A 14355-nucleotide genomic window follows, 5' to 3' on the forward strand; every position below is an offset into this window, starting at 1 on the left:
CTCTATCCAAGCCTTGCACTATTTTGCATGTTTCAATGAGGTCCCCCCCACCCTCTCATTCTTCGAAACTCCAGCGTCTTCAAGAGGTACTTTGCAAAGAGAACTACAAAAAGAACTTCAGCCCGGCACGGTGGCGCAGCAGTACAGCTCCAGAGACCCGGGTTCGATCCTGAGCTCAGGTGCTGTCTGTGCGGAGTTTGCGTGCGTGCGTTCTCCCCGTGACCGCGTGGGTTGTCTCCAGTTTCCTCCCACATTCCAGAGGCGTGCAGGTTTGTCGGCTGATTGGCTTTGGTGATATTGTCCCCTGGTGTGTCGGATAGAGCCATGTTTGTGGGTGATCTCTGATTGGTCCGCATAGTGTCGGTGGGCTGGAGGGCGCAGTTTCCCCGCTCATTTCTGAGACGTACCTATTCTGTTATAACCATATAACAATTACAGCACGGAAACAGGCCATCTCGGCCCTACAAGTCCGTGCCGACACAACTTTTTTTCCCTTAGTCCCACCTGCCTGCACTCATACCATAACCCTCCATTCCCTTCTCATCCATATGCCTATCCAATTTATTTTTAAATGATACCAACGAACCTGCCTCCACCACTTCCACTGGAAGCTCATTCCACACCGCTACCACTCTCTGAGTAAAAAATTATGTATTATTAAAAGTTATGTATTAGGTTGTCAAGAATTGGTGAATAATTTGGATAACAATTGCATTTTTCCAACAAAATTCATTGAACCTGATCCCTCCCGGTTGCTCGTTACTTTTTTTGCATACACTTTCATTGTTCTTTATCTCTCTACATCATTCCTACTTGTTTCCCAGGACTGGTCTGAAGAGGGCCACAGTTCACCCGTTTGGCCATTTTTTTAAGAGTGGGAGTCTGTGGAATTCTTGCCGCAAATGTGGCCCTGAGGGGGGATCTATAGGGGTTGGACAGGGATCAGGGGGTATGGAAAGAAGGGGCACAGCTTAAGTATGAGAAGACTTTTTTACAGAGAGTGAGAATCTCTGGATGCCACAGAGGGTAGTCAGCCATGATCAGTTATTGAATGTCAGTGCAGATGCTCAGCCATGATCATATTGAATGGCGGTGCAGGTCGAAGGGCCGAATGGCCTACTCCTGCACCTATTTTCTATGTTTCTATGTTTCTCTCCAGAGATGCTGCCTGTCCCGCTGAGTTACTCTAACCTTTTGTGTCTATCTTCCATTTAACTCCATGTTATACTTGCATCTATATGATCAGGTATTTATTAATGAGTTAGTTAACATGTTAACGTAGCTGTTTCTTGCCGATGGCGTTAGTTATGCCCCTGTCCCACTTAGGTGATTTTTCAGGCGACTACAGGTGACTAGGCTGTCACCACATGGTCATCGGGGTGTGGCCTGTATGGTCTCCTCAGTCGCCCAAAGAGCCGTACCATTTTCCTGGTCGCCGCTGGATTTTGAAATGTTCAAAACCTTTCGGAGACCGTTGGCCTGTCGTAGGTTGTCGCCGGTGCTGAATTCGGTGAATTACATTGGCAACTACCCACGTTAACCGGCGACTGAATTGTCTTCAGTTGCCGCTGACAGTGTCGTAGCTTGTCGCGGTTGGACGTAGGTTGTCGTAGGTGTGGTCGTATGTGGACGTCCTAATGGGTCGCTGGTTGTCGGTAGCTTGCCGTAGCTTGCCGTAGCTCGACTAGTTGGTAGGTTGTGGTAGACATTGTCGTAGGGGGGACGGGTCTAGTCACCAGTTTTTCAGCGACCTGCTACAACTATGACAGTCATATAACCATATAACAATTACAGCACGGAAACCGGCCATCTCGACCCTTCTAGTCCGTGCCGAACACATAATCTCCCCTAGTCCCATATACCTGCGCTCAGACCATAACCCTCCATTCCCTTCCCATCCATATAACTATCCAATTTATTTTTAAATGATAAAAACGAACCTGCCTCCACCACCTTCACTGGAAGTTCATTCCACACAGCCACCACTCTCTGAGTAAAGAAGTTCCCCCTCATGTTACCCCTAAACTTCAGTCCCTTAATTCTCAAGTCATGTCCCCTTGTTTGAATCTTCCCTACTCTCAGTGGGAAAAGCTTTTTCACGTCAACTCTGTCTATCCCTCTCATCATTTTAAAAAACCTCTATCAAGTCCCCCCCTTAACCTTCTGCGCTCCAAAGAATAAAGCCCTAACTTGTTCAACCTTTCTCTGTAACTTAGTTGCTGAAACCCAGGCAACATTCTAGTAAATCTCCTCTGTACTCTCTCTATTTTGTTGACATCATTCCTATAATTAGGCGACCAAAATTGTACACCATACTCCAGAATTGGCCTCACCAATGCCTTGTACAATTTTAACATTACATCCCAACTTCTATACTCAATGCTCTGATTTATAAAGGCCAGCACACCAAAAGCTTTCTTTACCACCCTATCTACACGAGATTCCACTTTCAGGGAACTGTGCACAGTTATTCCAAGATCCCTCTGTTCACCTGCATTCTTCAATTCCCTACCATTTACACCGGCAGTCGCCGAAAAACTCGCCTAAGTGGGACAGGGCCATTATTGTCCTTGGCATAAGTTGATACATTCACTTAGATCGTTAGATACTACTTTGGCTTTGGGATGGTTTTCTTAGTTAAGCGCTTATCCTGACTCGGTGACACAGCGGTAGAGTTGCTGCCTTACAGCAAAATGCAACGCCGGAGACCCGGGTTCGATCCTGACCGCTGGTGCTGTCTGTACGGAGTTTGCACGTTCTCCCCGTGAACCGCGTGGGTTTTCTCCGAGATCTTCGGTCTCCTCCCACACTCCAAAGACGTACAGGTTTGTAGGTTGTTTAAGAAGGAACTGCAGATGCTGGAAAATCGAAGGTAGACAGAAATGCTGGAGAAACTCAGCGGGTGCAGCAGCATCTACGGAGCGAAGGAAATAGGCGACGTTTCGGGCTGAGACCCTTCTTCAGACTGATGGGGGGGCCGGGAGAAGAAAGGAAAAAGGAGGAGGAGGAGCCCGAGGGCTGAGGGTGTAGAGTTGGGGGGCAGGGGGAATCACAGAGGGGGGACACTTAGAGAGGAAGTTGTAAAAATGTCTCCGGAGAGAGGAGGAGAACTTCTTCAAAGTAGGCATACCTTGAGGAGCTTTTGTAGGTTAATTGGCTTGGTGTAAATGTAACATTGTCCAAGTTGGCGATAGGCAGAGTACTGCCCTGCCGACTACAACATTCAGAAGTTTGTAACACAAGTACTCTGCGTTTTAATTGTAATTTAAGCCACCAACATTCCACAGCCATGCTCGGAAACACAAACAAGTTCAAGATAGGCAGCTCTTGATGTCTCTTCAGAGTGGGATAACATTCAATTTTGTTGCTGCAACAACAGGAATAAAAAGCCATGAATAAATTTTCTAATCCGTCCTCCTGGTCTCGTACCAGTATCAGAGCGAGGTTTTACATTAGCAGAATTGTTTGGCTTCTGGGTGAGATTAATTTTACAGATCAAATGCTCCACTGCTAAAATATTCATAAGTAAGTTGCTGAACAATAAATGTGTGGTAAACGAGGCTGGCTGTGTTAATTGAATGGTGCTGGATCAAGAGTAACTGAGTCTTCTTCTCATCGAGTCCACACACAAGATTAGAAGTTGCTCAGCCAGAGGTGAACGCAGGTCTCGGCATCTGCACACAATGGTGTCTGTCTTAATTCCCGGGAAGGCGGGACTGTCATACGCTGAGAGAATGGAGCAGCTGGGCTTGTACACTCTGGAGTTTAAAAGGATGAGAGGTGACGCCTCTTAGTATACAAGCCCTTATTCCTAAACTGTGGCCCCTGGTTCTGGACTCCCCCAACATTGGGAACATGTTTCCTGCCTCTAGCGTGTCCAAACTCTTAATAATCTTGTTTAAGAAGGAACTGCAGATGCTGGAGAATCGAAGGTTACACAAAAAAGCTGGAGAAACTCAGCGGGTGCAGCAGCATCTATGGAGCGAAGGAAATAGGCAACGTTTCGGGCCGAAACCCTTCTGCAGACTGATCGGGGGCAGGGGGGGGTGGGCGGGGACAAGAAAGGAAAAAGGAGGAGGAGCCCGAAGGCTGGGGGATGGGAGGAGACAGCAGGGTGACTGAGGAAGGGGAGGAGACAGCAAGGACTAACAAAATTGGGAGAATTCGATGTTCATGCCCCCAGGATGCAGACTCCCCAAACGGAATATGAGATGCTGTTCCTCCAATTTCCGGTGCTGCTCGCTGTGGCCATGGAGGAGACCCAGGACAGAGAGGTCGGAGACAGAGTGGGATAATCTTATTAGTTTCAATAAGATTCCCCCTCATCCTTCTAAATTCCAGAGTATGCAAGCCCAGTTGCTCCATTCTCTCAGCATATGACAGTCCCATATCCCCTGACTCCGCTATCTTTAAGAGCCCTATCTAGCTCTCTCTTGAAAGCATCCAGAGAACCGGCCTCCACCGCCCTCTGAGGCAGAGAATTCAACAGACTCACCACTCTCTGTGAGAAAAAGTGTCCAGGGGTTATGGAGGGAAGGCAGGAGAATGTGGTGAGAGGGAAAGATAGATCAGCCACGATTGAATGGCGGAGTAGACTTGATGGGTGAAATGGCCTAGTTCTGCTCCGAGGACTTCTGAACAGGAACTTATATTAGTTGTAGACAAAAGCGCTGGAGAAACTCAGCGGGTGCAGCAGCATCTATGGAGCGAAGGAAATACGCAACGTTTCGGGCCGAAACCCTTCTTCAGACTGATGTAGGGTGGGGGGGCGGGGAGAAGAAAGGAAAAGGGAAGTGGAGGCGGAGAGCTGAGAAGGGGAGGAGACAGCAAGGGCTACCGGAAATTGGAGAATTCAATGTTTTTTTCCAGGACAAGGGGTCACAGTTTAAGGATAAGGGGGAAATCCTTTAAAACCGAGATGAGAAGAACTTTTTTCACACAGAGAGTGGTGAATCTCTGGAACTCTCTGCCACAGAGGGTAGTCGAGGCCAGTTCATTGGCTATATTTAAGAGGGAGTTAGATGTGGCCCTTGTGGCTAAGGGGATCAGGGGGTATGGAGAGAAGGCAGGTACGGGATACTGAGTTGGATGATCAGCCATGATCATATTGAATGGCGGTGCAGGCTCGAAGGGCCGAATGGCCGACTCCTGCACCTAATTTCTATGTTTCTATGTTTCTATGTTTATACCACTAGGGCCATAGATGCTGCTGCACCCGCTGCGTTTCTCCAGTACGTTTGTCTAGCTTCGATCTTCCAGCATCTGCAGTTCCTTCTTAAACAACTTATGTTAGTTGTTGGGTGTTTACACATCGGAGCTGAACAGATTTTTTTTTTTTTACATGTTCTGACCTTAGGGCCTCAGATGGAGCATCGTTGGTCAGCATGGGCAAGTTGGGCCGATGGGCCTTAGTTTCCATATACTGCGGGACATTTCCTGCCTCTTGCTCCTTCCTACCTGTGGTGATGCAGAAGTAAGTCTCGTGTGGGGCGATGTGGTGGACGCGGTGATGTTTCCTGGGCAGGATCACGTGCAGATCCTGGAGCGTTCCCACACCGCGGGGAAGGCCAAAGTAGGAGTGCGACCATTTGTGGATCTGATTGGTCATGGTGACGAAGACGCTCAGACAGAACAGGTAGCAGTGCCAGGGATAGGCCTCACGGACAACATCTGCAAGACAAAACAAACAACAGGGAGGGAATTAAACTTTGCCCGGCATGGCAGCAGCACAGCGGTAGAGCTACTGCCTCACAGCGCCAGAGTCCCGGGTTCGATCCCGACTACGGGCGCTTGCCTGTACAGATTTTGTACGTTCTCCCCGTGACCTGCGTGGGTTTTCTCAGAGATAAACAATAGACAATAGGTGCAGGGGTAGGCCATTCGGCCCTTCGAACTCTAGGGGCTAGTGGTAGCAAGGGGTAAGGGGAGAAGGCAGGCACGGGTTATTGATAGAAACATAGAAACATAGAAATTAGGTGCAGGAGTAGACCATTCGGCCCTTCGAGCCTGCACCGCCATTCAATATGATCATGGCTGATCATCCAACTCAGTATCCCGTACCTGCCTTCTCTCCATACCCCCTGATCCCCTTAGCCACAAGGGCCACATCTAACTCCCTCTTAAATATAGCCAATGAACTGTGTGGCCTCAACTACCCTCTGTGGCAGAGAGTTCCAGAGATTCACCACTCTCTGCGTGAAAAAAGTTCTTCTCATCTCGGTTTTAAAGGATTTCCCCTTTATCCTTAAGCTGTGACCCCTTGTCCTGGACTTCCCCAACATCGGGAGCAATCTTCCTGCATCTAGCCTGTCCAACCCCTTAAGAATTTTGTAAGTTTCTATAAGATCCCCTCTCAATCTCCTAAATTCGAGAGAGTATAAACCAAGTCTATCCAGTCTTTCTTCATAAGACAGTCTTCATAAGCATAAGATAGGGGACGATCAGCCATGATCACAATGAATGGCGGTGCTAGCTCGAAGGGCCGAATGGCCTCTTCATGCAACTATTTTCTATGTTTCTACAGTGAAATTTGAATTACTGGGGTAAGAGTGGACTGCAGAGTACAATGTATCCCTCCATTTCAACACCCCGCCACTAATATGGGGACCTGGCTCTGTCAGAATGCACGTGCAAAGTTAAACATGGCAACTCATGCTAAATATATAGTGCAAATGTAAGATAACTGCCTGTGCCACAGTGTTGTACAGCTTCAGATGAAAAAACTGGGTTAAACCAGATGCATTGAATTGAGGTCAATGTTCCAGCACCAGTATCGAGGAATGTTCACAAGTTATAGGCGGTGCTGGCTCGAAGGGCCGAATGGCCTCCTCCTGCAACTATTTTCTATGTTTCTGTGTTTCAAAGCACTGCCATTCAATGAGATCATGGCTGATCATCCACAATCAGTACCCCGTTCCTACCTTCTCCCCATATCCCCTGACTCCGCTATCTTTAAGAGCCCTCTCTAACTCTCTCTTGAAAGTATCCAGAGAACCTGCCTCCACCGCCCTCAGAGGTAGAGAATTCCACAGACTCACAACTCTCAGTGAGAAAAAGTGTTTCCTCGTCTCCGTTCTAAATGGCTTACTGCTTATTCTTAAAGTGTGGCCCCTGGTTCTGGACTCCGCCAACATCAGGAACATGTTTAAGAAGGAACTGCAGATGTTGGAGAATCGAAGGTTACACAAAAAAGCTGGAGAAACTCAGCGGGTGCAGCAGCATCTATGAAGCGAAGGAAATAGGCAACGTTTCGGGCCGAAACCCTTCTTCAGACTGGAGTCTGAGTTTCACCCACTGAGCTTCTCCAGCTTTTTTGTGTAACCATCAGGAACATGTTTCCTGCCTCTAGTGTGTCTAAGCCCAGGTGGATACAGGTGAAGGGTGTTTGACTTAATTCTGAACACTCACTGCAAATACCTGCTTCCTACTCAAAGACCTGCCGTTGTCTAAATGACTGGTATAGATTCTACATCAAGTAACGACAAACCCTTGAACAAGATGAATAATTAATAGAAAAGTTCTTCGACTTTGAAAGCTGACGCCTCTGCCTTGAACATGATGTGTTTCCACATCTCCACTAGATGGTGGTAGCTAAGTATAAGATACCCTTCACAGTAGATCATCGAAATATATCATGAAACGCATGTGCAAACCAAAGATCCTAGAGGAGCCTCTAGGATCTTTGGTGCAAACTGTGTGGAAGAAACACAGGCACATTGTATTGTATTGTATTCAAATTTATTGTCATCGTCTCAATTTGAGACAACGAAATGAATTTCCCTTACAGGCAGTATCATTAAAAAAAAAATAATTAAAAAATAAATAAATAATAAATAAATAATAAACATATTAAAAATAAAATTGAAATTGAATTAAAAAAAAAAAAAAGAAAGAAAAACACAGAAAGTCCACGACACAACGTAACATAAATGGCATTTAAGAAGGAACTGCAGATGCTGGAGAATCGAAGGTTACACAAAAAAGCTGGAGAAACTCAGCGGGTGCAGCAGCGTCTATGGAGCGAAGGAAATAGGCAACGTTTCGGGACGAAACCCTTCTTCAGACATAACATAACATCACATAACATAAATGGCACCAAGGTGAGGATGGCACCATAGTCCAGCCAGCCTCCCCTCCGTGTTCATCCGTGGTCGGGGCCTTCCGAGCACCCGCAGTTGCCGCCCCGGGTGGTGCAGGAGGAGGCCATTCGGCCCTTTTTAGCCAGCACCGCCATTCAATATGATCATGGCTGATCAGCTTAAATCAGTGGTAGACAAAAGTGCTGGAGAAACTCAGCGGGTGCAGCAGCATCTATGGAGCGAAGGAAATAGGCAACGTTTCGGCCCGAAACCCTTCTTCAGACTGATCGGGGGTGGGGGTGGGTCGGGACAAGAAAGGGAAAAGGAGGAGTAGCCAGAAGGCTGGAGGGTGGGAGGAGATAGTAGGGGAGCTGAGGAAGGGGAGGAGACAGCAAGGACTAACAGAATTGGGAGAATTCGATGTTCATGCCCCGGGGGTGTAGACTCCCCAAACGGAATATGAGGTGCTGTTCCTCCAATTTCCGGTGCTGCTCGCTGTGGCCATGGAGGAGACCCAGGACAGAGAGGTCAGAGGCGGAGTGGGAGGGGGAGTTGAAGTGCTGAGCCACCGGGAGGTCAGCTTGGTTATTGCGGACCGAGCGGAGGTGTTCGGCGAAACGATCGCCCAACCTCCGCTTGGTCTCACCGATATAGATCTGCTGGCATCTAGAGCAGCGGACGCAATAGATGAGGTTGGAAGAGATGCAGGTAAACCTCTGTCGCACCTGGAACGACTGCTTGGGTCCTTGAACGGAGTCGAGGGGGGAGGCAAAGGGACAAGTGTTGCACCTCCTGCGGCCGCAAGGGAAAGTGCCCGGGGAGGGGGTGGACCGAGAGGGAAGGGAAGAATTGACAAGGGAGTTATGGAGGGAGCGGTCTTTGCGGAAGGCAGATATGGGGGGAGATGGGAAGATGTGGCGAGTAGTGGGGTCACGTTGGAGGTGGCGAAACTGACGGAGGATTATTTTTTTGTATGTGACGGCTGGTGGGGTGAAAGGTGAGGACTAGGGGGACTCGGCCCTTGTTGCGAGTGCGGGGATGGGGAGAGAGAGCAGTGTTGCGGGGTATGGAAGAGACCCTGGTGCGAGCCTCATTTATGGTGGAGGAGGGGAACCCCCGTTCCCTGAATAGTGAGGACATTTCAGATGTCCTGGTGTGGAACGCCTCATCCGGTGGAGCAGATGCGGCGTAGACGGAGGAATTGGGAGTAGGGGATGGAGTCCTTACAGGAAGCAGGGTGGGAAGAAGTGTAGTCCAGATAGCCATGGGAGTCAGTGGGTTTATAGTGTATGTCGGTTAGAAGTCTATCACCTGCAATGGAGATAGTGAGGTCAAGGAATGGTAGGGAAGTGTCGGAAATGGTCCAGGTGTATTTCAGTGCCGGATGGAAATTAGTGGTGAAGTGGATGAAGTCAGTCAGTTGTGTGCGGGTGCAGGAGGTGGCACCAAAGCAGTCGTCGATGTAGCGGAGGTAGAGGTCGGGGATGGGGCCCTGGTATGTATTGAACAAGGATTGCTCGACGTAACCTACAAATAGGCAGGCATAGCTGGGGCCCATGCGTGTGCCCATAGCTACGCCTTGTATTTGGAGGAAGTGGGAGGAGTCGAACGCGAAGTTATTGAGGGTAAGGACCAGCTCCGCTAGGCGGAGGAGAGTGTCAGTGGCTGGGTATGGGTTGCTTCTCTGGTCGAGGAAGAACCGGAGGACGGGTTTGGAGGGATATGGACCCATGACACCCAGCGAGACCTGGGTGTCATGGTACACCAGTCATTGAAGGTAGGCATGCAGGTGCAGCAGGCAGTGAAGAAAGCGAATGGTATGTTAGCTTTCATAGCAAAAGGATTTGAGTATAGGAGCAGGGAGGTTCTACTGCAGTTGTACAGGGTCTTGGTGAGACCACACCCGGAGTATTGCGTACAGTTTTGGTCTCCAAATCTGAGGAAGGACATTATTGCCATAGAGGGAGTGCAGAGAAGGTTCACCAGACTGATTCCTGGGATGTCAGGACTGTCTTATGAAGAAAGACTGGATAGACTTGGTTTATACTCTCTAGAATTCAGGAGATTGAGGGGGGATCTTATAGAAACTTACAAAATTCTTAAGCGGTTGGACAGGCTAGATGCAGGAAGATTGTTCCCGATGTTGGGGAAGTCCAGGACAAGGGGTCACAGCTTAAGGATAAGGGGGAAATCCTTTAAAACCGAGATGAGAAGAACTTTTTTCACACAGAGAGTGGTGAATCTCTGGAACTCTCTGCCACAGAGGGTAGTCGAGGCCACAGTTCATTGGCTATATTTAAGAGGGAGTTAGATGTGGCCCTTGTGGCTAAGGGGATCAGAGGGTATGGAGAGAAGGCAGGTACGGGATACTGAGTTGGATGATCAGCCATGATCATATTGAATGGCGGTGCAGGCTCGAAGGGCCGAATGGCCTACTCCTGCACCTAATTTCTATGTTTCTATGTTTCTAAACGCGGCCAGGTGGGAGTAGTGTAGCTGGGTCACGTTGGTCGGTGTGGGGCAAGTTGGGCTGTTTCCACGCTGTATCACTCTATGACAGCAGCGATAAGCTGCTTGATGTGCTGCCTGCTAACAATGCCAGTCTGAGAAGTGAGTACCTCGCCACTTCAGAGGCAGGCGCAGGCCGGTCTGAAAGCTTGGATCATCGCTCCAGCAGACAATTCAAACTGGGATCCTCCGCATATTTCATCTCTTCCCCATGGCAAAAAAAAAAAAAAAAAAATCTTCCTTGTAATACATCCTCTCTCGCAGCTTCACCGACTCACAACGAGGGCTCATCCTTCAAGGCAAACGGCTTTGAGTGGCAGACATGGCTTGGAATCAGTCATCGAGTGGTGTGGGTTACAGCTGAGCTCAAAACCACTGGCGCCGACCGACATCCTCCTGACTTGCTGCATTTTGTAAGAAGCACCAGAGGATGCCTCATCCACGTCGGGCAAGGCAGCAGCAGCAGCAGCAGCTTTTACTCGCCTTATCTCTTCGTTCATTATACTGCCTGCCAGCTTGTTCCCCGCCCCACCGACAGCTCCTGTCACATCCGACCGTGCTCCCGAAATCCAACGGCAACAATCGATGCCGACTCCCTGTCAAAGACGGGCCGCTCCTTCAGCCCGCCACCACTGCCCGCTCCAGACAACACATCCACATCATGTACCCTGCCCTGTATGATAGTCATCCCCGCGCCTACTCCTTGTCAATAGCTTGCATTCACATCTCTCTCACAGATTTCCCACCCCATTCAATAGACAATAGACAATAGGTGCAGGAGTAGGCCATTCGGCCCTTCGAGCCAGCACCGCCATTCAACACTAGTATCGAGGAATGTTCACAAGTTATAGGCGGTGCTGGCTCGAAGGGCCGAATGGCCTCCTCCTGCAACTATTTTCTATGTTTCTGTGTTTCTAAGCACCGCCATTAAATGAGATCATCGCTCATCGTCCCAAATCAGTACCCCGTTCCTGCCTTCTCCCCATATTCCCTGACTCCGCTATTTTTAAGAGCCCTATCTAGCTCTCTCTTGAAAGCATCCAGCGAACCGGCCTCCACCGCCCTCTGAAGCAGAGAATTCCATAGACTCACCACTCTCTGTGAGAAAAGGTGTTTCCTCGTCTCTGTTCTAAATGGCTTACTCCTTATTCTTAAACTGTGGCTCCTGGTTCTGGACTCCCCCCAACATCGGGAACATGTTTCCTGCCTCTAGCGTGTCCAAGCCCTTAACAATCTTATATGTTTCAATGAGATGCCCTCTCATCCTTCTAAACTCCAGAGTGTACAAGCCCAGCTGCTCCATTCTCTCATCATATGACGGTCCCGCCATCCCGGGAATTAACCTTGTAAACCTACGCTGCATTCCCTCAATAGCAAGAATGTCCTTCCTCAAATTAGGGGACCAAAACTGCACACAATACTCCAGGTGTGGTCTCACTAGGGCTCTGTACAACTGCAGAACCTCTTTGCTCCTATATTCGATTCCTCTCGCTCCTTCGAAAACCACGGCCGCGCACACAGTTACGGGGTTAATCTGCCGCTGCCCGATTGTGATCTGTTCTAGTTATTTGAGTGCAGTTTTGGTCTCCAAATTTGCCAATTCCTTCTCTCCATGGATGCTGCCTCACTCGTTGAGTTTCTCCAGCTTTTTTGTCTGCCATGGGACCTCGACTGCATAGTTAAGCATGATCTCCCTTTCACAAACACATCCTGAACTTGACCTGTGCTGCCACTGTTTGAAGAGGTCCTTCTGCAGTTGTACAGAGCCCTAGTGAGACCACACCTGGAGTATTGTGTGCAGTTTTGGTCCCCTGATTTGAGGAAGGACAGACTTTCTATTGAGGGAGTGCAGCGTAGGTTTACCAGGTTAATTCCTGGGATGGCAGGACTGTCATATGCTGGGAGGGGGTGGGAAACTTTTTAAATCTCTCCCTGCACGGGAGACCCGACCTTTTCTCGTCGGGTTTCCGTTGTCGTTGGGGCCGCAACGAGGAGCGGCCTCCAACAGGAAGAGACCGGGGACTCTGGTGCTACGACTCACCGTCGCCGTCGCGGGGCTGGCCGAGTTCGGAGCGGGTGGAGCGGTGGAGGAGCTGCTGCTGCTGCTGCTGCTGCTGCGGCCCGACCGGAGAGTCGGAGGCTTCAACGGCAGGTCTGTGGACGGCGGCACCGGGAGCCCGCGGGCCCCTGGAGGGAGACCGCTTTTCAGGGCTCTCGCAACGGCGACTTCCCCCGCCCGAGTTGCGGGGTTGAAGAACTCCTGGAGCGGGGCCTGACATCACCGCCCCGCGCGGCTTGGAATGGCCGCGGGACTCTGCGAGCACACGCCGGGGGCTCTAACATCAAGACCCGGTGTGCGATCTTGCACCACCCGGCGTGGCTTTAATGGCCGCGGGACAATCACCATCGCCAGCCGGGGGCTATGACTTTGCCTCTGACATCGGGGGGGGGGGGGGGGAGAGTGCAGTGGAGAGATAAGCTTATGGAAGTAATGTGATGGATGTTTATGTAAATTATGTTGTGTCTTGGGTCTATGTGTTTGTAATGTATGGCTGAAGAAACGGCATTTCGTTTGGACCTCAAGGGGTCCAAATGACAATTAAATGTATCTTGTATCTTGTATCTTGTACCTTGAGAGAATGGGACGGCTGGGCTTGTACACTCTGGAATTTAGGATGAGAGGGGATCTCATTGAAGGATTACTGTAAGATTGTTAAGGGTTTGGACACACTAGAGGCAGGAAACATGTTTCTGATGTTGGGGGAGTCCAGAACCAGGGGCCACAGTTTAAGAATAAGGGGTCGGCCATTTAGAACGGAGATGAGGAAACACTTTTTCACACAGAGAGTGGTGAGTCTGTGGAATTCTCTGCCAAAGACTACGGTGGAGGCCGGTTCTCAGGATACTTTCAAGAGAGAGCTAGATAGGGCTCTTACAGATAGCGGAGTCAGGGGATATGGGGAGAAGGCAGGAACGGGGTACTGATTGGGGACGATCAGCCAGGATCACATTGAATGGCGGTGCTGGCTCGAAGGGCTGAATGGCCTCTACTCCTGCACCTATTGTCTATTTTAGAATATTTCGTAATTCCACTTCTCCAAACTGCTCGTGTTAATTACCTTCTTGACCTTCCCACAAAACATTTTTACTGTCAGTGTTTGGTCATCAACTGTGTTCGTGCCGAACGTCAGCTGATTGCCAATTAAATTCCTCCCACAACTCATTACCACGAAAAGAACTAAATCAGAAAACCAGAAAATTATTCCATTCCACATGCATTGTTCCACACTGTTCCAAAACACGCCAGCCAGTACCTACATACATGATACAAGAGACATACGCAGAATAAGAATCAATTTGTAAAGTTATTGTCCATAATTGAAAGGACAGTTTCTGCACGTTAATAATTAAAAAATTGAATAAGAATTTGCCCTATTTTTTTATTATTGACCTGATGTCAAGTTTTAAATTCAAGTCATGACCTGGTGAAATATGCACGCGCGCATGGCTTTAAAGTGAATGGGGCAAAGTTTAGAAACATAGACATAGAAACATATAAAATAGGTGCAGGAGTAGGTCATTCGGCCCTTCGAGCCTGCACCGCCATTCAATATGATCATGGCTGATCATCCAACTCAGTATCCTGTGGTACACAAAAATACTGGAGGAACTCAGCGGGTGCAGCAGCATCTATGGAGCGAAGGAAATAGGCGACGTTTCGGGCCGAACCCCTTCTTCAGACTGATGGGGGGGGGGGGGGAGAAGGAAG

At 49.1% G+C, this 14355-nt stretch overlaps 1 protein-coding gene across 2 annotated transcripts in view; it reads right to left on the reverse strand.

Moving 5' to 3' along the window:
• Positions 1–14355, reverse strand: part of LOC129705022 (plasmanylethanolamine desaturase-like) — a 135899-nt gene that overhangs the window by 9809 nt on the left and 111735 nt on the right. The window contains exon 5 of one of the 2 annotated variants that reach the window (XM_055648395.1): positions 5352–5670. In XM_055648395.1, coding sequence (XP_055504370.1) covers positions 5352–5670 — 319 coding nt within the window. The remainder of the gene's footprint in view (positions 1–5351; positions 5671–14355) is intronic. The other variant, XM_055648396.1, reaches the window with a different exon arrangement.

This window comes from Leucoraja erinacea, chromosome 17 (genome assembly GCF_028641065.1).
Source record: "Leucoraja erinacea ecotype New England chromosome 17, Leri_hhj_1, whole genome shotgun sequence".
NCBI lineage: Eukaryota > Metazoa > Chordata > Chondrichthyes > Rajiformes > Rajidae > Leucoraja > Leucoraja erinaceus.